At 44.0% G+C, this 24,635-nt stretch overlaps 2 protein-coding genes across 2 annotated transcripts in view; both read right to left on the bottom strand.

Moving 5' to 3' along the window:
- Nucleotides 1–715: 715 nt before the first annotated feature.
- On the bottom strand, nucleotides 716–16,044 carry EXOSC10 (exosome component 10). Its single transcript, XM_074161544.1, has 25 exons — nucleotides 15,875–16,044; nucleotides 14,938–15,074; nucleotides 14,371–14,494; nucleotides 13,787–13,891; nucleotides 13,199–13,364; nucleotides 12,313–12,424; nucleotides 11,941–12,016; nucleotides 11,687–11,797; nucleotides 11,122–11,265; nucleotides 10,588–10,778; nucleotides 9,691–9,847; nucleotides 8,911–9,059; nucleotides 8,543–8,593; nucleotides 7,667–7,778; nucleotides 7,247–7,297; nucleotides 6,637–6,712; nucleotides 6,363–6,484; nucleotides 5,944–6,039; nucleotides 5,235–5,309; nucleotides 4,660–4,747; nucleotides 4,361–4,434; nucleotides 3,654–3,822; nucleotides 3,110–3,171; nucleotides 1,836–1,909; nucleotides 716–887 (listed from the first exon to the last, which is right to left on the bottom strand). The coding sequence occupies exons 1-25, from the start codon at nucleotides 16,031–16,033 to the stop codon at nucleotides 857–859; spliced, it is 2,712 nt and encodes a 903-aa protein (XP_074017645.1). The 5' UTR covers nucleotides 16,034–16,044; the 3' UTR covers nucleotides 716–856.
- Nucleotides 16,045–16,732: 688 nt separating this feature from the next.
- The window catches only part of MTOR (mechanistic target of rapamycin kinase), a 67,047-nt gene continuing 59,144 nt past the window's right edge, over nucleotides 16,733–24,635 (bottom strand). The window contains exons 50-57 of the mRNA XM_074161773.1: nucleotides 24,195–24,267; nucleotides 23,599–23,673; nucleotides 22,980–23,115; nucleotides 22,518–22,583; nucleotides 19,285–19,365; nucleotides 19,063–19,143; nucleotides 18,276–18,381; nucleotides 16,733–17,730 (exon numbers count right to left, since the gene is read on the bottom strand). Of these exons, the coding sequence (XP_074017874.1) occupies nucleotides 17,715–17,730; nucleotides 18,276–18,381; nucleotides 19,063–19,143; nucleotides 19,285–19,365; nucleotides 22,518–22,583; nucleotides 22,980–23,115; nucleotides 23,599–23,673; nucleotides 24,195–24,267 (634 nt within the window). The 3' untranslated portion in view covers nucleotides 16,733–17,714. The remainder of the gene's footprint in view (nucleotides 17,731–18,275; nucleotides 18,382–19,062; nucleotides 19,144–19,284; nucleotides 19,366–22,517; nucleotides 22,584–22,979; nucleotides 23,116–23,598; nucleotides 23,674–24,194; nucleotides 24,268–24,635) is intronic.

The following is a 24,635-nucleotide window of genomic DNA, read 5'->3' as shown; positions in this document are numbered from 1 at the left end:
CAAAGTCCCATCAGTCCTACCCTTTGGAACTCCCCGCTGTAAAACAGAAACACTGCTTCCCTCTCCCACAGCAGCATTACAGCCTTCGGGTGTCAGTGTTTAGAATAAACTCTGCCATCCATCATCCATCCATCCATCCATCCATCCATCCAAGTCATGGGCTGATACTCTTCTACAGAGATTTCCCCACTGGCTTTCCCCAACACTGCATTCTTGTGTTTTCACCTTCTACTTAATGTGATTGCTTCCACTCTATGACTTTACAGTGAAACCACTGGTCTCTGATCCAAGAAGTACCCCAACTCTTTTTTTCCCCCTTAAAAATCTTTGCTTAAAAATCCACAGACTAATTTTTCCTATTACCTTGTCTTTGTAAGAGGTGAGCAGCTCGATTTGTAAGCAAGGTCTATCATAAAAGACAGCCTGGCCTTATTTCCTCCTCTGGACTGTGGGGGTTTGAGTCACATTTACTGAATCTTGCTATTTTTTTGTGCTGGCTTTAGAGACGCCAAGAAGTTCCTCTCATACTCCACTGACGTGCTGGTTCTGGACTTGAAGCAGCTCCCAGAAGTGACAAGTTTAGCCTAACTGTGTTCGAGGACACAGGACAAACTTTCAAAATTAGAAACAAAGCAACATCGTGAGTACAATTAGGAAAAAAAAAAAACCAACGTGAATATAATAAAAGTGAAATCCATTAAGATTTTTTCCTTTTGGAAAAAAAAGGGATTTTAATGGGTTTAAAAACGTTTCTGTACAAAAACTGCTCAATGACCGGCATTTGCCTTCCCATGGTGACAATACTTCTGACTATTGTTTCGTCCAGCAGCAACTCCCACGGGTCCCGTAACAAGGACTATCTCTTTGGCCAGTGGTGCCTGGAACCCCTGCAAAAGACAGAGAGACTTTAACTTTTGCTCTAAATTCATTCAAGATAGAAAACCTGTGATAGGTTACAATGATTCTACTAAGACAAGGTTGTGGTGCAGCAGAACCCTTCTCGCTCCAGTGCTGCCCTTACGGAGTGTTGCTTTTATGGCTAAATAATACACAAGGATCAAGCCTCGTAAGCTACACAGTAAGTATCTATTCAGAACAAGAATGTTCATCTTTGGCAGTATCAGAGAATGATATGGGGTTGGAAGGGACCTCTGGAGATCATCTAGTCCAACCTCCTGCCAAAGCAGGTCCACCCAGAGCAGGCTGCACAGGAACGTGTCCAGGTGGGTTTTGAATGTCTCCAGAGACGGAGACTCCACCACCTCCCTGGGCAGCCTCTTCCAGTGCTCTGCCACCCTCAAAGTAAAGAAGTTTCACTGAATTTCACTGAATTTCACTGAATTTTTAGAGTTGGAAGGGACCATAAAGATCATCTAGTCCAACTCCCCTGCCAAAGCAGGATTGCCCAGAGCATGTTCCTCCTCATGTTTAGATGGAACTCCTTATGTACGAGTTTGTGCCCATTTCCTCTTGTCCTATCTTCCTCCCAAGCCAAGCAAATGTTCTCCCCACCTCTACCTATCTTTGTGGCCACGAAAGCAACTCCCGCATCTATTAACACAAACTTTTACCTCAGCATTTCAAACCTTCCAGCCAGAATTGTCTTTGGTTGCATTAATCCTGACTAAGCCTTTTTTTTTTTTCCTTTTTCCTTTTTTTTTTTTTCTTTTTTTTTCCCTTTAAACTGACGTCAAACTGTGACGCAACCTCTTCCCATGAAACATGTGCTTAGGCTCCCACAGCAAGAGAGGACAATAGTTGTGCTTTGCCCATAGCTCCGGGGCACAGGCGTGAAAACACTTCAGCAGGGCGATGGGAGCAGGCTGACAACACACCTCTCAGCTTTCCCCGCCAGATAGGACATGCTTCGGTTTCCAGACTGTTGAAGTTTGTTGGCTCCAGCAAATTTCTGCACAGAAGGGAAAAAAAACCAAACAAAACACCACCACCACCGTGAGGTACTTGCCAAATACTCTATATTCCATGAGATTCATGTGCTGTCAGGTCCCTCCAACTTCAACAAACACTGCTCGTTTACACCGTGAACTTTATGCTTTGGGAATTTATATTTGTGCCTGAGCACAAAATGCAGCTGAGTAAGTGCTGTTCTACTGGTCTCACCGTGACACGAGGCACAATGCCCCACTGACGACAGATCTCACCCCTCTGGACAGAAGGATCTGTACGCTTTGTCCCAAATTCGCCAATCTTTTTTTGTTTCTTTTTTCCTCCCGAAATAAGTTTTAACTGACACAGCAAAAGGATTGCACAGGAAACGGTTTCCTACACTATCAGGCATAAACTTGCTCAGCTTCTAAAGTACGATTTTTTAATGAATATCTAAGATGCTCACTGGTACCATTTGCCCTCCAGTTAAATGTTGAGGAAGGCAGCACGCACAGCAGAGAGGCTGAAATGCAAGAAATGAGCTTCAGAACTTAAAATTAACACTCGAGCGCCCAACAAGTTGACGCATGGGCACCCTATTACTGTCACACATCAGCACCCAAACGCTCCATGCAGGGGCACTGTGCAGGGTGTACGGGGGGGGTTAGGTAAGCCAGGTCTGCAGGGGGGAACACGGCATGGGGGACACAATGACACAGGAACTGCCCTGTGCTGGTCACTGGTTTCCCTAAGTATGTGTTTGGCTAAAGAGAAGAAAGCAAGCATAAGCAATCTCCCAATCTCAATTAACAATAAATTAAATAAAATTCTCTGAGCTGAGACCATTTTCCTAAGGCCAGTACTTGGTGGAGAACGTGGGCAACACGCAGACCTGCCATGGCCTGGAATCTGACTGACTCTGAGGTTTTTGAGAGCACCTTGAATTTGGTATTGGGAATTTGTTGTGTTGTCGAAGTGTCACGCCTGTGAAGTACGGGGCGTAGGTGTGAACAATGTGCAAAGAGGTGGGAAACAAGAAGAGAGTCTGAGGGGCCCCAAGAAAGCTCTTCTTGAAGCTAATACAAAGTGTGAGCTCATGATGGGAAGCGGCACCTCAGCACCGAGTGCTGTTAGGGAACATTCTGCAGATGCAGAAAAAGTCATCTGCAGTCCCCAGCTGGGTACACGCTGCCACCAACGTTTCTTCATGACATGTCCGTACCTTGCCCGCGTAAGCTTGCTTGGCAGGATCGAATTGTGGCGACTGCTTCGATTTGCTGCTTCCTAAGGGAGAGAGGAGAGAAGCCGTCACTAAAAAGTTTTCCAGAAAGAACAGCACATTCCAGTGTTCCTCTGATGATAAGGGGGGTTTCACTGAAAGTCTCCCACGTGCTAAAAACCAGAACAGTCTCTTAAGGGCATCCTAAGATGCTTTTTAATAGATACTTGTTACAAAGGAGTCAAATCTCCTTTGCCTCCTAGTTCCTGGGGTCCAATTAAACAGATGACTTTCTCTACAGAGAACAGAAGCAACATTTGAATCCACAATCCCCTTGGCTGATGGTTTTTGTTTCCAAATCAGAAAAGGGATGCTAGGCTGTACATTCCCCAAGTTAATGTCTTTTAGTAGTTCCCCACTGTTCGGTAAGTGCATGCTAACAGTCTATACTGCCTTGGCACCTACATTCACACACAGCCCCCTTCAGGGCTCAGCTGGCAACATTTTCCACAGCCTGCAGCACTCTCACAAAAGATCCAGATCTTACCCGCAAACACTTTGAAGTTGGACTTGCTGTAATCAAAGGGGGTAAACTGCTTCGGTGCTTCCAGCTCCTCTGGTTGCTGGGAGGCTTTTGGCCGTTTCTTCTCTTGTTTTGGCAACTCTGTTCCCGTTTCACTCATGACCCTCTCCCTCTTCTTATTAGCTTGTTCCTGCTGTGAAAGCAACCCACAGAATAGAAACAAGGACAAGTTCAGGAGAGGAGAACGAAACATCTCTGTGTAGGCATGAACAACAGCATGCAGATGAACTGCCCAGCAAACCTAGGCCCCAGTGACAGCTATTGCCTGTAGCAATAATAGTGTGGGGAGAAAGCACTGTGCTCTTCTCCGGGCCTTTTTTGCCTCACAGCAGGGACTTTTCAGCTAAAAAGCCAAGCTGTCATTTCACAGGATACGAGAGGCTGAGACCTGCTGTGGCCCCACAGGCAGGTTTGGGGGAACCCAGGCAAGTGAGGAGCAGAGAGGTGCAGCAGCGCAAAACATTCCCTGCTGAAGATATGGAGGGATGCAAAGATTTGCACAGCACAGTTGCTCTGAGGCTGCTGCTACACACAGGGCAGAACCACAGAACTGCTACCAGAGGACTGTCATCCAGGTACTTCAGAGCTAAAGGGCTCAGGGTTTCACTCTGAACTACGTTATAAAAGTCAAAAGGGGGCAAAGGCTGGAAGTAGGGAATTCAATGACATACCATAGCTTGCTGACGAACAGATACAATATTTTCTGTTGCCTCTTTATATATCTTCTGTGCCTGGTCACGAGCAGCTGCAGAAACAAACAAGCGTTACCTTAAAAACCAGGAGTAAGTCACCCAGGAGCTTAGAAAAAGCAAGCAAACCAGCTTGTAGCAAACCAAATAGAGTATAATCTTTGTCAAACAACCTTATCCATCAGGAAATCCATCATCTAAGGTCGTCTTGTAACTGGGAAACAATCTACGTGCATTGGGAAAAGCGTGCTGGCCAGCACATTGAGGAAGAATGGCCATACCTGACTGCTGGGCTGCTTTCTTTTTTGTTTCATCCTTGGACTCTTTCTGTGCTTGCGTCTGACTCATCAACTTCCATCGATTGCTGATCTGCAATGAAAAAAAATTACCTGGGATCACTTTCTTTGAAGCTTTACAGGAAAAGAGAGTTTATAAACTTGCTACCACACGCTGCTCTTCATTAAGAGTACAAAAGATCAAATTGGATTGTAAAAGAGATTAAGATCTGCTGCACCAGGTAAAGTAAAACCATGTACTCTAAAAAAGTTCTGAGCTACAAATGAGCCATGAGAACAAAGGCAGATACAGACTTCAGTAGTAGTTTATAGTTGACAGACAGGGAATACGGAGTGGAATGTCTCCGATCCCTGGTTCTTCGAAGGATACAAACGCCACAGAAACAATGAACTACAGATTCAGAAACATGTCAGGTTTCTCAAAACTTGCCTTCTTTTTCTAAGGAAAATCCAAGGAAAAAAAAATAAATATCCTATATTGCTGAAGTTCCCAAAGCAAAATAATCTACTTATTTGTTTCTTTCGTACCACTCGGCAGGAAATTTTAGCACGAGACTTACTTCATAAATTTTTGATGAGGGGTCAAACTTTGCAGATTGCGAGACATAGGCAGGGTTCTGTTCCGCGGGTAGGTACTGTGGAGAGGAAAACAACGTTTTGCTTTAACACACGTGACATTTAGCTCACTGCTAAAATGCTACTTAAAATGTTCCACAAAGTTCCTATTTAAGAAACATTCTACAGATAGATTACCTTTTGGAAAAAGAGGAGTTACCCCAGCTATGGCCAAGAGAAATGTTAAAGAAAAACAAAATTAAAAAAAACCAAAAACCCAATCCGCAACCACACACCAGAAAAAGTTGTTTTGATATTATTTCCCAGTAATTTGCCACTCCAGATCTCTAACAAAGTCTGCTATTGTTCTTCCGATTCATTAGAAGAGTAAAATCAGCTCACTTACTCTAGCCATAAAGCAGAGATGAAAATGTGATGCAAATTAAAAAAACCTCAAACTTGATTAAAAAAACCCCAAAACAGCGAGAGGTCTGTTTACTAGGTAGAAAGACATATATCTAACGGGCATTTCAATGTGTTTGGAAAACAAGTCTACACGTGTGTGCTTTGCAAAGACAATCTCCAGATTCCAGTAAGAGAGCGGCAGCTGCTGCTGTATCAAGCTCTTTCAGATCGGCCTGGAAAAACAGCTCGGAGCATCCTCTGCACCAGGTAGTTTGAGTCCTACTTCAAATATGTATTGGGAGCTTTTACCATTCTAAAGGGATTTTCAAAGGACTCCATTATACGCTGAGCTTTCTGCTGTGCAGTGGTTAAAGCCTTCTCATTTCCTTCATCTTCATCACATTCCTAAAGAAGAAAAGGAAGAAATATTAACATTAATAACTTTTGGTTTTGGCTATTGCCGTTTCATGCATGTTATTTCTGACTCTATCTGAAACTCCACTGATGCAGTAACTCCCCAGAGAGATGTAAATAACGTGCTGGCCTCCTAACCCTGTTGTCTTGGTTATGCCATGCGCTTGACAGGAAGCCAGCACCATTTCTATGCACGTCCCACCTTACTATTTCTTCCAACTCTTTCACACACTTTTATCAGATTATTATTAAGTATGTTTTCTATTACTTAAATTACTTAAAATACTGACGCTAATCACAAACATGTTGCTTACACTGAATATGCTGACAGTGGCAGTAGCGACAAGACACGTTGACTCTGGCTGAACACCCTGAATATTCATTGTCCTCTCAGTGTCTGAGAAGAGACAGCCGTGTTCCAAAACTGGTGCAGGATCTGCATGAAAAGGAGACGTTTTTATTAAATACTTGTGTATTTTACTGCTCTTTCATGTAATGAGATTTCACCAAAAGTTTCTTCAGGGCTGCTTATTTCCCCATGTTAAAGCCACATCTTGTCATTATTAGCACAGTTTTCAGGTTAATTACCCAAGGCAGAGCTGTTCTGAAAATCCATAGGGATCCGGGAACTGTCATGTGGTCCAAAGAAGGTATTTTCCAGCTTCTGCAGAGAGATTCAAATAACAAACCCCATTAATACACTACTCTATATATCTGTATATGTTTTCATATATTGCAGAGAGACATTAACGAAAATTCGAATAAAAGCGTGAAATTCAGAGACTGAATATTCTTAATATATGTGCCAGAGCACATTGCATCTGCCATCCAAAGGGCATCAGTGCAAACACCCACTGGCTGATGGAGCTGCTTTACTTCATAGGCGCGAGGAGAGTACGTGAGTCAGCTTTAGAAACTCATCTGAACCCTCTCTTCTTACAGATCCACCGATACAGAGTGACACACATCAAACTGTCCAGCAGCCAGAGTGTTTGCTGATGAAGCCTGAAGTGCTGCTATTATTGGGCTTTGTAAAATACCAATTTACAACCAGTAATATTATGAGTCTAGCACAGAAAAGGAACATTAAAGCGGAGAGACCTGTAAAGTGGATGAGAATAAACAATTTGCTGGAAGGTAGAATTTTGCTACATTTGTTTCTGAGTTTAAGGCTTAAATTAAATTAGGTAAACTGTACCTCAGGGTTGGATAGAGGTGCTCTCTTCTTGACTGCCACAGTGATCTCCGACTAGAATGGGAGAGAAAGACAAGTCAGTCAAATGCACCTGCCCTATTTCTTCTAGGTTGGCCTCCTTATCAATGTTTTCAACACATTTATTACAAGCTAGCAGGGTAATAAAATTACATTCTTTCTTCTTCCCCTGCAGCGGGTACATTTAAACACCTCACACAGAAAGGACATCTTCATGCCCACAAATGGTTTTGTTTCACTAAAGGAGAAAGACTGTATTAATATCAACATGCTGACGATATATATTTTAATTAGTTCAAAAAGCAAACTTCAGTATATACACCCTCACAGGTCACCATTTAGCCCCAGACCCTGGCTTAGGGAAAGCAAGAGATGAGTCTCTTGTGTGGTACGAGCTACTCCTACCTTGAGAAGAGGCATCTCCCGGGCCTGCTGAATGAGAAGATGCAATTCATTAATCTGCTGGCGAACTAGTGGTGGGATTGGATTACAGCAGGCAATGATGCCCTGGGGTTCTCTAAAGAGAGATGAGAAAAAATCAGTGTGCTGTATTTATGGCCGATATGTTAGGCATTCGCAATTAAAGGACGAGCAACCAGATATAACCACAGTCTGTCTGACTACGACAGAACAAGACAAGTCAGATAAATCTGTCAGAGTTTATTCCTTTCTATGATGAAAAATTCTTCTCTCCCAGGTTTGTGCAGGTAAGGAGGAACCATTAACTCAACTCTCCTCTCACTTATCTTTTTCTGTGGTTTGTCTATCTGTCCCCATGGCTCCTTGTTCAGTTGTTCAGTGTTCATCTATGGAAGCTGAGCCCAGCAGTGGACTTGTGTTTAAAGATGCGTTTTTATTATTCTCAAGTATGGAAGTTAGAGGATGAGTGCCAAGTGTTTGAGGAAAATGTTGTATAAATAGGGTGTTTTAAGTTGCCTCCTGCTCAATTCCTTTAGGAACTAAAAAAACCCTCTCAAATAAATGTTACAGGGGAACTCATCCCTCTCTTGCTCTGTAATACTGTAGGAATGTCAGGGGGGCTGTGTGACACAGAGCAATACAAAGGCATGTGTTTTATTAGTGGAATAAAATCAGAGATAGATATCTCCTAGAAGTTTGGAGCCTTCTGAAGGAGCGTTCCTATTTATTTCTTTTCCTATAGAGAAAAGCAGTATTGAGAGCTGGAAGAAAGGGACCTACTGCAGAAGTAATTACACATTAGGAAACAACTTGCTGGATATTAAAATCAGACGAGACTCCTCAGGGGTGAACAAAACTTACTTGGGCAGCTCCTCTGCTATCTTCAACAGCATGTGATTTGGTAGCACGTATCTACAACACAAAGAGGCAGTGTGAATGTAACAGAACATTAAGAACTCTTAAAAATACCTTCAGAGTGCACAAGTCTGCCCTAATTACAGGGTCTGAAAAGATGAAATCGGTTAAAAAGCAATTAAGTAGGGTTGATATAGATACCTGTAAGAATTGAGTGCTAATATAGCAGGACTTCTGTGTGAGAAGCTGCCTGAGGTAGTACACTAAGTTCTACAAGTAAGAAAGTGGTTCCACCTCGGGGGGCGAGGGGAGGAGCACAATCCAAGAGACTCATAGCAGTATTAAGTCAGTGTCTGTAAAAAAAGACTTCCTACCCTGTACTCTCGTCCTCTTGACGTGCCATCTTGTCTCTCCATGCAAACAGCAACCTAAATGCTGACAGCTGCTGCGTGTTGAGGTGTTTTTTCTGCCTCCGGTAGAGCTCAAGGTAGGATTCATCTGAAAAGAGGGGTTTGATGTATTTCTGGACAGGAAAAACCAAAACACTCATGATCAGTATCAGATTTGTGCTTTCTAGTTTGCCTTGCTTCACTGCGACAGACAGAATCTCACACAGACACAAAGGAGACTGAATAAACTCAGGTACAATGTGTCTTGGAGCTTTTATCTAAACTGTTGTTAGGGCCCTATCCCTGGAAAACACAAGTCTCAACCATTTTTAGGGGAAAACTACCCTCACCAATTCCAGAAGCAGCTTTCGACACAGAATATCTTCAAGCTTTACTACATTAAACAAGGTCTACTTTCATAGACAGCATTTTCCACAGACACAATATCATTATCTCATAGGCTTTGAACTTCTAGGAACGTCCAGTAGAACTGGAAATGTAACACCTCTCTTGGGAAGGACACACCTGAAAGCATTGGGAGGCCAAGGAGTGCCAGCATTCAGAAAACAGCAGGAGGGCATTATGAATCCAAGGATTTTAGCTACTGAAACAAGTGACTGCACACAACCAGGTCGCAGTTTATACAGCTGTTTTCAGGCACACACAGAGGAAAAAACCCTCTGCCTATGCAACGGACATGGAATAAGCAAAGGACTTTCTGTCCTACTAAGCCCATCCAGGTAATCCAACCAGGCGAAGCTTTACCTTGAGGCAGATGTCCCTGCTGCGCTGCCACACGACCTGCAGCTGAGTGGGCTGCTCGTTCCCTCTCTCCCACAGCGCCTCCCTCACTTTATCATAGATGTAGAGCAAGTAGTGAGTGTCCTCACGGGCGTACCGTATCATTTCTTCTGGCAAAGGGCTAGAAAAAGAGACAAAATTATGCCAGCACCTTTCAGTTGCCCCCTCAAACCGTTACTTTCCTCTTGCAAGGCACATTAGGGCAAACTGCACGTAAAACATGCTAAGAACTAACATGAAAATTCCTCTGTTTTCTTACTGAAGGATTTGTTGGGCAACAGCAGTAATGTGCTGCCCACTCTCCAATACAGATGGCATCTCGTTCTCATGCCAAAGAGCAGGATTGCTGTGTAGCTATACCACCACAGTCAGATGGCAGAACTGCTTGCTATGGTATTTGCTGTAACTCTTCCCTCTCTGCAGACCCTACATAAAGTAGACCTGGGATCTCTTGTGGTGTGCAAGGTCCAGCTGCATTGCCAAGCTCGTTGCTCCAAGGCATACTGCTCTTCCTAGGGCGGACCACTGAATGCTTTTTTGGGGGCTCTAGAGGAGCAAATACTAATTTTCTGCATAATACTGCAGTGGTTCCGCACTGTTGCTAAGAAGTGAGCTTCCAGGAGCTTTTCATTACTTAATTTTACCTGATCTTCTCAAAAGAACTCATTTTCTAAAGAAACACAGGAAAATGTAACATTCATAAAAGCATTAAAGCACAGCGTGGTACACACTGTGCTTCTTCATTTTGAGACAAACCTACAACTATGGGGCTTGCAACTAGAAACATTCTCCTCTCTAAATATACAAACAAGGATAAGTGCTACCTTGCAGCTCCAGGCCATTTAAGGGGTCAGTTTTTACCGTATCCTCCAGTCTGCCAGCTGGTACTGCTTGTCAGCATCTACATTGCAATAGAGCTTTAGCAAGTGGTCCAAAGAATGCCGGCCGAGATTGAGGAGACGAGCAGCTTGGTGAGTATCAAACATGTTCACCAAGTAGAGACCAAAGTCTTTTTGTAGCCATTCCACATCTGAATCAGCACCATGAAGGACCTTGAAAAGGAAAAAAAATTGAGAATGCTATGAAGGATGTTCCTACTCCAGGCTGGCAGTGCTATGGTTTCACATTCACGTATCTAGGACCAGACTACTTCTCTCTCTGTCCTTCACCGCTAAGTGCAGAACTACTAAATGAGCGCACTTGGCAAGTAACTCCCCACTTACATCAAGGAAACAGGCACATGAACAAATTACAATGAAAGCAGAGCTAAGTGACCAAGACAGAACACACAGCATACTTTTAACTATAATAAAGCTTAAACGAAGGGGGAAAAATTAAAAAAAAAAAAAAAAAAAAAGGAATTCTGGTGGGGAATTGGTGAATTTGGCAGCTGACCTTCACGATTGCAGGGTCTGTGAAGGTCTCATTGAGAATGTTCATGTCACTGCGCAATTCCAGTGTATCAATAATGAAATCTTCTGTTCGGGTGGAAATCTGCATCAGACACGTCAAGCCCAGGAAGCTCCTGTAGGAATGGTGCTGAAAAACACGGAAGAGAGAGGTAAGCTAGGATCCATTACAGAAGCAATACTATAAAACAAACAGCACCGCAAATGAAGGAAGAAAAAGCAACAGAGCACTTCTTAAAGAAAAAGACAATTGGATAAGCAAAGCTGTATCTTTGCAGTCACTAATGTGACATAAAAATACATGGGATGAATTGAAAGAAGACACATTCAGTATGAAGTGTGCAGCCAGTACTACCATTGGAAAACTTATAATAATATTGACTCAGTTTAATTCAACCTTCTAGGTAAGGCCATGTACTGTCCTTTCATGTCAGAAAGTATGATAAGCAGCAGAAAGAGAAGAACCACAAAACAGACTAGAAGAATATAATGGTCTCCCAGGTACTAACAGTACACGTGTAACTTTTAAACAGAAAAGACAATTTACTTACCTCTAAATCCAGGGCAAATTCTTTACAGTTCATAAGCTTTTCATTTAGTTCTACCAGTTCATCCAGCGTGGTGATAAAATGACAGGGTGTTTCCTTGATGGGCCTGTACATCTGGCAGAGCAAATTATTAGGCAGGATATGTTCTCTGTCAATTCCCACCCCTGACCTCCATCCTCAATTCTGAAATTTGTCAAGTACGGCTGGCTGTAAACGTACTGCATCTGTGCTAAGTTTAAATTAATGTGGGCACCAACCTGGGGTTCTGGTTTCTCAAGAACTCCATCTGGTGGAGAAAAATGCTCCAGTTCATACTGGTAAGGATGAGCAAACCTGTGGAAATCAGGAAGACAGGCACAGACTAAGTTTCAGTCATCTTTATGCAGCCAGAGCACAGAGATTTTGAGAACTACATCAGTTTCCCTACCCAGTAGAAATTTTGCCTCTGATTAAGCTTATGTAGGTTTAAAATAACTGCAGATGTCTAAAGCAAATCACACGCAACATAGTCTGTGGACACAAACACATGCAAAGCTGTTACACATGAATAGCATCAGCACGACGGGACCATACAAGTGCATGTTCACCAAAGGTACTCCAAGAACCTTGCTGTCAGGTTAATTTCTTACATGTCTTGCTCAGTTTGCTGTGTCCTCTGCTGGTGTATGAAGTCTGCCAAAGCAGCTGGTACATCCAAGTCTTCAGGCCGCTCCTTTCGTTCCCGTCCACTTTTTGTGAGGGCTGAACAACCAATATGGAACAACTGGACTGTGTCCCACACAGAACATGTTCCCAGCCTACTACTCTGTCCCCTCCACCCACCACAAGATCCTATTAAAATCATAAAGTATCAAAAATCTTAACAACTTAGACCTGTAGCTTTTGCTGTCAGCAAGATTTCTGTCTGTAATGACAACTCAGTTACTAGGTTTTACCAGGCTGTTGTTAAGCAAGACAAAAGGTGGTTCTGCTCAAAAGCTTGGAAGGAGATTGAAAAATCTTCAGAAAAAAAAAAATCTTTCAATCATTCCCAGTTACTGAAAGTACAACCGCATCAGCACAGACTAAGGAAGAACCATCAGCAGCGGAGTGACACGTTGCCGAGACAGGATGTTACGCTGGCGGCATTGATAAAGCACCCAAAACAAAGGTAGGTCTAACCATACACGTGGTGCTCCTAAATAATTAGAAAGCAGTATCTGTAAAGCCAACTAGACTAGTCAAGACCACTTCTGGTTCCAGAGTGACTCTCATCAATAGTGGGAAAGAGAAGCAGCAGGATATCTGTTTGGAACAGGTTATTTAATGTATACCAAGAAGAAGATGCTGTATGCTGACCTACCCTTACATTGCACGTATGTAAACAAGAGCATCACAGAGCTTACGGCACCTAAATGCTCAACATCTCCTGCTGTTCCTTGTTTTTACAGTCAAGGATTTCTCCTCTAGACTGTGAGGGCAGATCTGTGTCAAATACTCTCAAAGAGGTTACCCAACAAAAAATAAACCCCTTACCTTCAGGCAAAGGTTTCAAAGCATTTGGTTTGATAAAAAGTTTAGGTACAAAGGGAGTGTTGGAATTGTCAATCTTTTCCCGAAACTTAAGCTGTGGTCGAGAGATGTTCTTGGCATGAAGCAGTCGGAAGGTTTCAGATTGAGCTTTCTTGTGAGATTCTCCCGCCTGTTTAAAAAAAAGTAAACCACAGGTAAGATTCACAGGACTTAACAAACGTTCAGAATTTCTTTAACTCAGCCTGACCCAATATTCAGAAGAATAAAGTTATACCCCAAACTCAAAAGCGAGTCACTCTTTTGCAGTGAGTCCAGCACCCAAGACTGAAAGTTTGCTCAATCAGGATCCTGAATTCATACGAATAAGCAAAAGAAAGGCTGTTGGGTACATGAAACTGAGATGGCAATGGAAAGTACAGAGAATCCAGAATCAAGTTTGAATAACAGGAAAAGGAAAAAAGAGGAAGGGAGTTAGGACGTGTAAAAAAATGTCACAGCACATTTAACTACTCAACTCCCCTGGGAAGTCAGTAGTGCCAATACTAGGAAAAAAGGTAAGATAACACGGCAAACTGAGCGCAGAGGCCTCACCTTGCGGTTCCAGCTGGAAATGATCGTCTGTGGGGGCTGTAACCCAGCAGGGAGGACTGGTTGCTGGTTTTTGTTCACTCCTGCTGCTTCATCCAATAAAATACCCTAAATTCCAGAAAAGCGAGGTGAAAACCAAACACCTGTTAAATTATCATGCTCAGCCACTCTTAATCAGACTGAATAAAGAAAGTCACACAGGTGGACCGCTCCACAGCCATTTCCCCCAAATTCTGTGTATCAGGAGACAGACGGATGTGGAAGGAGCATGTCGAAGATCAGGGGTAGGAAGAGTTTCCTAGTTTATGAATTTACAGATCTGTTCTCGGGTTGTGAGGTTCTTGTGCCAAACTGTATTTAGTTTCCTCACAGGTCACATATTACCTTCCTTCCCTCTGGGCCATAACCCACCTGCCTTATCTGCTGTGACCACTGGAAACGTTTTTAAAATTAAAAGGAACACCATCAGACAGAGGAAACACTAGATGTAACTGTAAAAGCGCCACCCCTCAAATTCTTGCAATGAAAAGAAGACTCGTGGCAACTGAACAGTTTATGAGAACAGCATCCAGCACTAATTTGCTTACCACTCTTTCAAGAATGACGTCATTGGAGTCAACCAGCATATCAAATTTATCTTCCAGCTCGGTCACTTTGCTGCGATCTTTCATGTAGCTACGGCAGCCGTGGTATTGCATCACTTTGCTCATGCTTGTAAAAGAACAGTACAGCTGTCAGCAATTTGAAAGCAGGTCAGTTCTCTTCCAAATTTCTACATCTTCAAAGTTTGAAAACGAATCAAATACAGTACTTACAGATAACATCGCATGAGCAGTGCAAAGAAGAAACATCTATACAGTATTAACTGTTAGAATTAATTTCTTACGAACTATGTGACTTTTTAAATAGATTGCCTCATGCGTTTTATATCAGTCTCTGCTCTCTGCACAGCTCTTTATCCAAATCGTTATGAAAGGATCTCTTTAAACTTATTACTTAAACTGCCAAGTGCTAGAAAAGTAGCTAAAATTAGGTATGTGAAATAAAACATCTTCTTATCTACAGCAAGTTTAGGGTCTCCAAAGCAGGGTGCTGCCTTCTGTTTTGGATTGCAAGCTATTAGCAAGGGCCCAGAGACGCAAATGCATCCTTACCAGTGAAGGAGACGGTCACCCTGTGTTTCACAGTACGCCCGGAAGCCTGGGAAGCTTCGGTAGAAATCGTACTCGTCGCCAGGCTGAGGAAGCCCATTAGATGCCTTTGTCGCAGCCACCACCGTGCCGAGAGCATACTGTGCAAGAACACCATGTTATTAGTGGGTTTTTTGGTAGTTTGTTCCTCCATTTACCCAGGATACTACGTGGCAGAAGCGCATTTTGCCTAACTTGTTTGAACTGTGTGGGTCTAACATATAAAATCATAGCGCTTTTCAATGTGAATAGGTTTACAGTCATTTAGTTCGCATTGTCTATTTGGAGAACCTTTAAAATGATGAAAGTTTAGCATCAAGACTTAAAACTCGGTCCAGTATTTAAGGTCTGAAAGAAAGTTTGTTAAATCAGCAGAAACACTGATAATGACTTTATTGTTTTAACAAAAAAACCCACCCTGCAACACTTCCTGCTTGAGAACAGGCAGACATCCCCCCTCTTGGAAGAAGCAGCAGCGTGTGCAAGGAAAATACACCGTAGCTGATGCCGAGGTCTGTAATCCAAAGGGCAATGCCCATGGCCACAGCAACGGCCCTCACAGGGATCCCGACTCCCCATTTCACGTGGGGGAGGCGGCAAACCCCCACCAACCCCCCTCCCCAACACCGGGAGCGTGCGCTCACGCGGCCCTACTCAGGGCAGCAGGCCTGAGCCCCGGGCGGCGACAGGCCCCGAGGCCCCGCTCTGCTCCCCGGTACCCGCAGGAAGGCCCATGGGTCTGGGGGCTCCTCGCGGGCGGCATCTACCTCAGCGGGGGTCCCCAGGCAGCCCCCGCAGACAACAACTACAGCTCCCGGCATGCTCCGAGCGGCGCAGGGCACGCCGGGAGCGGTAGTGCCCGTCGCCCGCCTCGTTCCCCCTCGGCCCCGCCGCACCGCACCTTGACGAAGGCGTCCGCGTCGTCGAAGCCAGGCAGCACCGCCGCCGCGCTGCCCTTCTCCGCCTCCGCCGGGGCTCTCGCCGACCCGTCGTGTCCATCCTGCCCGGCGCGGTTCTCCGCTGCCGCGCTGCTGCTCCCCTCACCGCCGGCGGCCGCCATGTTGCCCCAGCAGCCACGCGACGCTGGGACGCTCTCGCGAGAAGACTCCTGTTGAGGGGAGGGGGAAGAGCGGCGGGCACGCGTGCGCACGGGGAGGGGGCGCTGGCGCTGCTCTCTAGCGCCCCCGGGCGGCGTGGCAGACCAGGCTCCGGGCGGGAAGAATGGGGGGGTCCCCGAGGGACACCCCTTGGGGCTGCAGAGGGGGAGACCTCGGCCCTCTACCCCCGCAAGCACCCCCTCTTCCCACGGAGCAGGCCCTGGGAAGGGGACAGGGTCATTGGCACCCTGCCACCTCCCCGTTCCCCGTTTTTGGGGTGCAGGGGAGCCCACGGAGCCCTGGCCGGGACAGTGACTTGCCCCCCGCTGTCCCTCGAGCTGCTGCCGTGACCCTGAGGATCAAGAAAGCTGATGCTCTTACTGCACGGATGACACTGCATCTGTTGGAAACTAAAACGTGGGGGTTGAGTGGTCAAGTTTCTGTTCTACAAGTGACAGACATCACTCAGTCCCGGCCATTTCACCTCCAGCTGCTACCAAGAGGGAACCAGAGACAACCACCTGAACTGATGCAGAAAAAGACAAGTCAAATCCATGGCAACAGGAAACTTAGCATAAAAAAAAAAAAAAAAAAATCTTAATCTGCTTCCCTGTCTTTTCCTAAGAAGTACTTCGGGATAAACAAGCACAGTCAAAATGTTTACATTTTGGTGTAATTTATTGGCACAAAAATATTCAAATACAACATGGCATCTAAACATGGCTACTCTGTTGTATTTTGTGCATCGTTTTTAATATGTTTAATTCATAAATCATAACTTTTATCTTCACCTCATGTTTAATAACCATTATTTTCTGTTTCAAGTTATGACCAGTTCTCCCCACGCCTGCCTCCTATGCCAAGTAATAATTTCCCCCTAGTTATTCCCCAATACTGCTTTTTAATCCAGACATGGCGGGAAGCTCCCAAGTGGTATTTCATTTGTACCCTGCATCCAGTTTGCCACCGATCAACCCACACAGAGGCCCCTGACTCCGCTCAGCTCAAGGTCTTTCAATCCTGGGGGTCTGCTCCGATATCCCGATCTAGTCTGAAGCACGACTCCTGCACTAGCGTAACGAGAGCACAGACGGTTCCCAATTCTGGGGCAAGAATCAAGTTTGAAAACAAGGTAACAGGATGAAACAAAGGTAAAATTCTGCTTCTTCTCTTTTCTTTCCAGTTATCCAGCTCGCCCCCGAACCTGAAGGAAGCCTCCTGCACAAGCGCACTGAGCTCACCGCAGCCACACCACAGGACTGACCAGGGCAATAATTAATCTGCAAATGACTTAGTTACATTGCAAAGTAAGTCAAAACCCGTATATAGTTATTTTTTTCAATGGATCACCAGTTCCCCAAAGACCAAGTGGAACCATAGACATCTGTGGTACAATCAGTCTTCGCTGTCCTGGAAACCCAAATCAAGTGTTGTGTTTCAGACAGCTTGTGTTTTTCCAACAGCAGCTATACATTGGCTTAAACCAACTTTTAATATACAATAACTCTTTTCATTTACATTTCAAAATATTTGACAAAGGCTGTATATTTCAGTCCAACGTTCAGTTTGTGTTTTGTAGAAGAGCAAGTTTGGAGCGCAAAAGCCTCCAGAATAAAAAGGCTGTGGATACTTTGGAATCTTCTGTTACCAGAAAGGACACCTAAAGAAAAGAGAGATATTGCAGTAACGCCGACTCGCGTAGAGATTCACAAAGGCAACACTTGAGAAGGACTGAGATCCCATACCAGCTAGTATTTTAGTACAGGAAAAGCTGACAGTGATCCCCCATGCTTCTTTCCAGCTAACTAATGTTTAAAAATGTTAAAAAGATCTATTTCCTTAGCCACAGTCCAAAGTTGGCTAACTCTCAAAATAACAATAAATCATCCTTGTTGACTTTAAAATATGTGGCTCTTCACCGTAACTGCAATCAGTGACCACCGGCCGTATTTCAAACACTTAATGTTCAGGCTGATTGCAATTTAAATGTTCTAAAATCCCTGTCACTAATTACAACAGCAGCTCTCTTACAGAGGGCTGTCTGTGTGATCGCTGTCGTAGGCTTCCAAAATTTACCAGAGCAGATGCCACATGCGACAAGGCTCCTACAAATCCCTAACCACCCAAGTGACATTTTCTTTAGCTGTTCTCGCTCGGATTACTCAGAGAAGAATTTTGCAAGGTTTAGCTGAATGATAAACTCACCATCCAATGTAGCACTGGCACAGATTCTCATGAGAAGTAGCTTGTTTAATGAGCAATTCCACTTGTGTGGGTACGTCAAGAGTTTCGTCATGAGAGAAGTCTCGACCTTTGAAATTAAAGGATGAAAACCCCCCTTAAATGGAAGTCACAAATCATATAACATCACTTGCTTCTGGGTGGCAAGTTAAGGACTGATAGCACTTTGAACTACCCTTCCCTGACAGTATATAAAATACAAAATTTTCCAAACATGGAGAACCTCTAAAGGCATACAGAGCCCAGAACTCTATTATTATGGGTTCCCTATAATAATAGGTTTCCCTATTATTACGGGTTCTTCCTTTTATCTTCCCCAACTAATGGATAAACCAACAACAGATAACTTTCCAGTAGCTGGAATCCTGGTCCTAATCCCTTCAAGTACATTATTGGCAGGTGGGAAGTAGTTTTTTTTTAATAAACTTTAAGAGCATAAAATTTCACAACCAAATGCTGCAAACTATAAAGCCAGGACAGTAGAAATTCAGCTTCCACTAACAAGCTAAGACATGCAGAAGATGAAGTCTGGTTAGTTACAAACACCTCTGTACTTTTCAAATCAGGCTCCTTTGTATCTAAATGCAGGCACCAGTACTTCGGTGTTAGACAAAAGCAGGAAAATGGCTCATCCACTTGAGCAGAATATGTTAAATCCAAGGATTAGCACAAAATACGGACACTACAAGTTGTGCTGATCCACCTCATCAGATTTTATGTTTTTCTTATATGAACGTAAAAACACGCTCACCAGTGAGCTTATCTCGAACCCTGTTGATGATCTGAATTGCCTTCTTATTTAGAGCTTCTGGCTTCACTAGGCCATCTCCTACTAAAAGACAGAAGTAGAAAAGAATATTAGGAATTCATATGAACAATAAAAGCTTTTATTATGCTTTTATCTGGATAAGGATGAAATTCTCTGATCCAGGAACAATTCCTGTGTCAGTACAGAAACAACAATGACACTTACTGAAGGAATGGATGGATTCAGGCACTGTGGTCCCAGTTTTCTTATGGGCTGTCTCACCCAATTCTACACTGTCCAACATTTCTATTGAAAAAAAAAACCATGAAAGAATAAAAGCATAAATGTGAAGCTGAAAAACAGATAAAATAATATTCTTCTGGAAACATTAAAGAAACCGTTAAGCAGCTCATTTGGAAAACATATTTCACTGTGACCAAGTGTTCCACACATCTCTGTCACTAACGGAAGCATATCCCAGGAGCAAACGTCGTTTTTCCCCTGCTAACATACTGAAAGGCCTGATCCAACTTTTAATAACATTTTGTATAAATGTGCAATTGAAAGACATTTTAAAATGACGTACAATCGACCTAAAATTACAATCAAGTAAGTCTGTTTATTTGTAGAGCTCTCCATATGAAACACTGTCCCTGTTCTGCAGTCCAGGAGCCAACAGCTGCTAGGATTCAACGCAAAGCTCTCACCCTTCAGTCAGATGACCACTTAACAAGGTTTTGCACACTAATATTTGGTAGCCAAGTAAATAGCTACCACATATCAATTATACCTTGGATTATATCAGCTTGTATGTGCTCCAGAAGGGTGTTAATGTAACTGTAAAGGAGCATCTGCTTTTTGAGCCATTTCCAGTCCTAACAGTAATAAGCTGTTTCACAGAATCACAGAATCACAGAATCTTAGTGGTTGGAAGGGACCTTTGAGATCATCGAGTCCAACCACATTAAAAAAAAAACAAAACAAAACAAAAAAAAACCAAAAAAAAACAAAACAAAAAAACACACAAACAAACAAAAAAACACAACACAAAACCAAACAAACAACAACACCCCCCCCAAAAAAAAAAAAAAAAAAAAAAAAAAAAAAAAAAAGCAAGCAGCATCCATCAACTAAACCCCACACACAACACCCCACCACAAACCAACAATCCCGGGCACTAGATCATGCCCTGAAGAGCCACGTCTACACGTTTCTTAAATACCTCCAGGGATGGTGACTCCACCACCTCCCTGGGCAGGCTGTTCCAGTGCCTGACCACTCTCTCAGTAAAGTAATTCTTCCTAATATCTAATCTAAACCTCCCCTGCCGCAACTTCAGACCATTTCCTCTGGTCCTGTCGTTATTCCCTTGGGAGAAGAGGCCAACCCCCGCCTCTCTACAGTTTCCTTTCAGGTAGTTGTAGAGGGCAATGAGGTCTCCCCTCAGCCTCCTCTTCTCCAAACTAAACATGCCCAGTTCCCTCAGCCTCTCCTCATAGGACTTGTTCTCCAGACCCCTCACCAGCTTGGTGGCTCTCCTCTGGACACGCTCCAGCACTTCAATGTCTTTCCTGTAGTGAGGGGCCCAAAACTGAACACAGTACTCGAGGTGAGGCCTCACCAGTGCCGAGTACAGAGGCACGATGACTTCCCTGCTCCTGCTGGCCACGCTATTCCTGATACAGGCCAGGATGCCGTTGGCCTTCTTGGCCACCTGGGCACACTGCTGGCTCATGTTAAGCCGGCTGTCCACTAACACTCCCAGGTCCTTTTCTGCCAGGCAGCTTTCCAGCCACTCTTCCCCAAGCCTGTAGCGTTGCTTGGGGTTGTTGTGGCCGAAATGCAGAACCCGGCACTTGGCCTTATTAAACCTCATCCCATTGGCCTTGGCCCATTGGTCCAACCTGTCCAGGTCCCTCTGTAGAGCCTGCTGACCCTCAAGCAGATCAACGCTCCCACCTAGTTTGGTGTCATCCGCAAACTTACTGAGGGTGCACTCAATCCCCTTATCTAGATCATCAATGAAGATATTGAACAAGACTGGCCCCAAAACTGAGCCCTGAGGGACACCACTGATGACCGGCCGCCAACCAGATTTTGCTCCATTAATCACAACTCGCTGAGCACGGCCATCCAGCCAGTTTTTTATCCAGCGGAGGGTACACTTGTCTATGCCATGATTCTCCAGTTTCTCCAGGAGAATGCCGTGAGGGACGGTGTCAAAGGCCTTACCAAAGTCCAGGTAGACAACGTCCACAGCCTTCCCCTCATCGAGAAAGCGGGTCACACGGTCATAGAAAGAGATCAAGTTGGTCAGGCAGGACCTCCCTCTCATAAACCCATGCTGGCTGGCCCTGATCCCTTGGCTGCCCTGCACATGCCTTGAGAGCTCACTCAGGATGATCCTCTCCATGATCTTTCCCGGTACCGAGGTCAGGCTGACAGGCCTGTAGTTTCCAGGATCCTCCTTCCGGCCCTTCTTGTAGATGGGCGTCACATTGGCCACCCTCCAGTCATCTGGCACCTCTCCTGTTGACCAGGATTGTTGATAAATAATGGAGAGAGGCTTGGTAAGCTCTCTTGCCAGCTCCCTGAGAACCTTTGGGTGAATGCCATCCGGCCCCATAGACTTATGCGTGTCCAGGTGCATAAGCAAATCATTAACTACTTCCTCTTGGATTACAGGGGAGTTGTTCTGTTCTCCATTCTTATCTTCCAGCCCAAGAAGCTGAACTCCCTGGGGGTAGCTGGTCTGACTATTAAAGACAGAGGTAAAGAAGGCATTAAGTATCTCAGCCTTCTCCTCATCCTTGGTTGCAAGGTTTCCCCCCGCATCCAGTAAGGGATGGACATTCTCTGTCACTCTCTTTTTGTTGATGTATTTATAGAAACTTTTTTTGTTGTCCCTTATATTAATGGCCAGGTTGAGTTCTAGCTGGGCTTTTGCCTTCCTGATTTTTTCTCTGTATGACCTAACACAATCTCTGTACTCCTCCCGAGTTGCCTGTCCCCTCTTCCAAAGGTGGTAAACCTTCCTTTTTTCCTTAAGTCCCATCAAGAGCTCTTTGTTCATCCAGGCCGGCCATTTTCCCCGCCCTTTAATTTTGCGCTTCATGGGGACAGCCTGCTCCTGGGCCTTTAGGATTTCCCTCTTGAAGAGCGTCCAGCCTTCCTGGGCTCCTTTGTCTCTCAGGACTACCTCCCACGGGACTCTCCCAACCAGGGTTCTGAACAGGTTAAAGTCTGCCCACCGGAAGTCCAAGATGGAGGTTTTGTTAATCCCCTTCCTTACCTCACTATGAATGGAAAACTTAACCATTTCATGATCACTAAGCCCAAGACTGTCTCCGACCTCCACGTCCCCAACTAGCCCTGTTTGTCTGTCTACTTTTGAGAAGAGGACAGAAAATATTTACCCAGTCTTGTGCCCTGCTAAAAGAACCATCTTTTCTACTCACCTACTGACTGACTGGCTGAGTAGGAGTCTGTTCTTGTTCGCGAGCGCTTATTGCCCTTTGTATTTGCTGCAAGAAAACAAGGAGGTGAAAAGTATGAATTGGAGTTTCAGTATTTCGTAGCCAATTTGCCCACCAACAATACAGATTTGATTGCGTTTTTCCATATTTTATGTCACCTGAGAACAGCTTTTAGTCTCCTGATGACAACTAATACAAAACCAACCCAAAAAATTTGGTTGTAGCTCAGTTTGGTGTTTGTGTTTAAGGGCAAAAGGGTTTTAATCACTGCGGGAATTTCACATTATAATCCGTAAAACCGTGTGCACGCATGAATAGCACACGCAAACCAACAATTTCATCACATTGTCTTCAAACAGACATTGGATTTCAGGCTTCTGGATCTCTTGCACGAAATCAGACTGATTACTCTCTTGCTGTCGCTGTTTTATCAGAATCACTTACTGTCCATCAGCCGCCAGTTCAATAATGGATCATACACAAAGGCTTCAAGCACAGCCATGACACTGTCCTTGTGCTCGCGCAGGACTTCCATCACCGTGTGACAGGTGATTCTGTAATTGCCATCGAGGCCTGTCACCTTCAGAAGAGAAAGAAAGGAATCAACCACGCTGCTTCGTTCACTGTGCGACTCCAAACCCACCATTCAGGGTGCAGGTAGGGGTTTGTGCTTTGAACTGGAATTCACTATGCTTTGGTCATTGAGAGAATGAGATAGATGTTCATTACAAACGAAGAATTACAAATTAAGAAGCTCTCTTCTGCCATTAAGGTGTTCTTCATTAAGTACCACACTATTGGCTGTGTCGGGTTGATGCAAACAGCTATTTGGAATGAGGAAACTAAGAAATTGGAGGAATTTCAAAAGCTGCTTTCCACTGCAATGTACTGTAAAAATGACAGGAAATATTTTAACTAAAGAAAATGCAGCTGAAATATTAACACCTCTGGTTCCTACAGGAGTGGAGAGGTTTAGCCACAACAGAAAATACAGGAAAAATTGAGAAATGGGTGCCATTTTCCCTAGGAACAATCCCCTTCATGTGGAAGAGGGGATGCTTACCTCCATAGCGTTTGTCAGCATCCTTGTTAACCTAAATGGAATCTTCTCAGGGAACTTTTCTCTTGTCATTGCAACCTAAACACATGATGATGAAGAATTAGTAAATTAATAGCTAACTTATTATTTAAGAGTTAATAAGTATTGAGGGTTTTTTTGCTACAATCTTGAAGGCTGTGTTCCAAATAGGAAATAAAGCTTCAGCTTTATGTTCCTCAGTTTCCACAAATTTTTGGAAGCAGCTTGATAATTAACTTGGTAACAGAGGGAAAACTCACACGTGTGCCCAGCTGCTAGTGTCAAGTAACACAGACTGCCTATCAGCAGCTTATATTGCTCCAAGAAAATTTATGGAAAAGTGATGTTAGCACTTCTTTGCTTGTTCCAGAAATCAGCCAATCCTCAAAGACGTGCCTCTGAGATAGAATGTCTATTATTTTCACCTTGCCTCTAGGTAAAGCGAAGCCCAAAATAAAGCCAAAGGGCTTGCCCAAGATCACGCTCCAAGGTCAGTTTATCCCGGCTTATAGATTCATTTCTGTTCCACCAGAAAGTGTGAAACATTACAGAAAATTTTATGTCCAAATTCAAAGATTTACCTCAAAACAGTCCCCGAAGTCGATATGCAGGATCTTTCCACTCAGTCTGTCTAACATCAGATTGGAGGGGTGTCTTTGATGAAGGAGTAGGAGAAAAAAAAACACCACAGGGTGACAGACCATTATAAAAACCCAAAGTAAATCAGAGCAGCTCCAGTGTGAAATGATATTTATCTTCATGAACAAGAAAAGCCAGTGACAGCTGGCTTGCCTCACATCTTCAATCTCAGGATGAACAGAATAGCTTCCTGACAGTGCATCTATCACATTAGTTTTGTAATTACCTCTCAGGAGTTAGAGATCTTACCTCGGAAGATAAACAGCCTATAGGACCAGAACCATCAGTACGTTTCTTAGATACGAACATTTATTTTTCAGTTAGGATAAAGTTTTCTACTTGTTTTGTGGTTTTTCATTTTTTCGGTATAGAAAGATGTAATG

This window comes from Numenius arquata, chromosome 20 (genome assembly GCF_964106895.1).
Source record: "Numenius arquata chromosome 20, bNumArq3.hap1.1, whole genome shotgun sequence".
Taxonomy (NCBI): Eukaryota; Metazoa; Chordata; class Aves; order Charadriiformes; family Scolopacidae; genus Numenius; species Numenius arquata.
The sequence above is the reverse complement of the archived record's forward strand: the minus strand, read 5'-3'. Positions and strand labels throughout refer to the sequence as shown.

Excerpts from the sequence above, each read along its gene's own strand:
- EXOSC10 (XM_074161544.1), bottom strand. The coding sequence starts at position 16,033 with ATGGCGGCCGCCGGCGGTGAGGGGAGCAGCAGCGCGGCAGCGGAGAAC. Across the intron at positions 13,892-14,370 it reads ACGTCATTCTTGAAAGAGTG|GGTATTTTATTGGATGAAGC; the intron begins GTAAGCAAATTA and ends TCTGGAATTTAG. Across the intron at positions 5,310-5,943 it reads TTGAAAATCCCTTTAGAATG|TACCTACCCGCGGAACAGAA; the intron begins GTAAAAGCTCCC and ends TCCTCTCCACAG.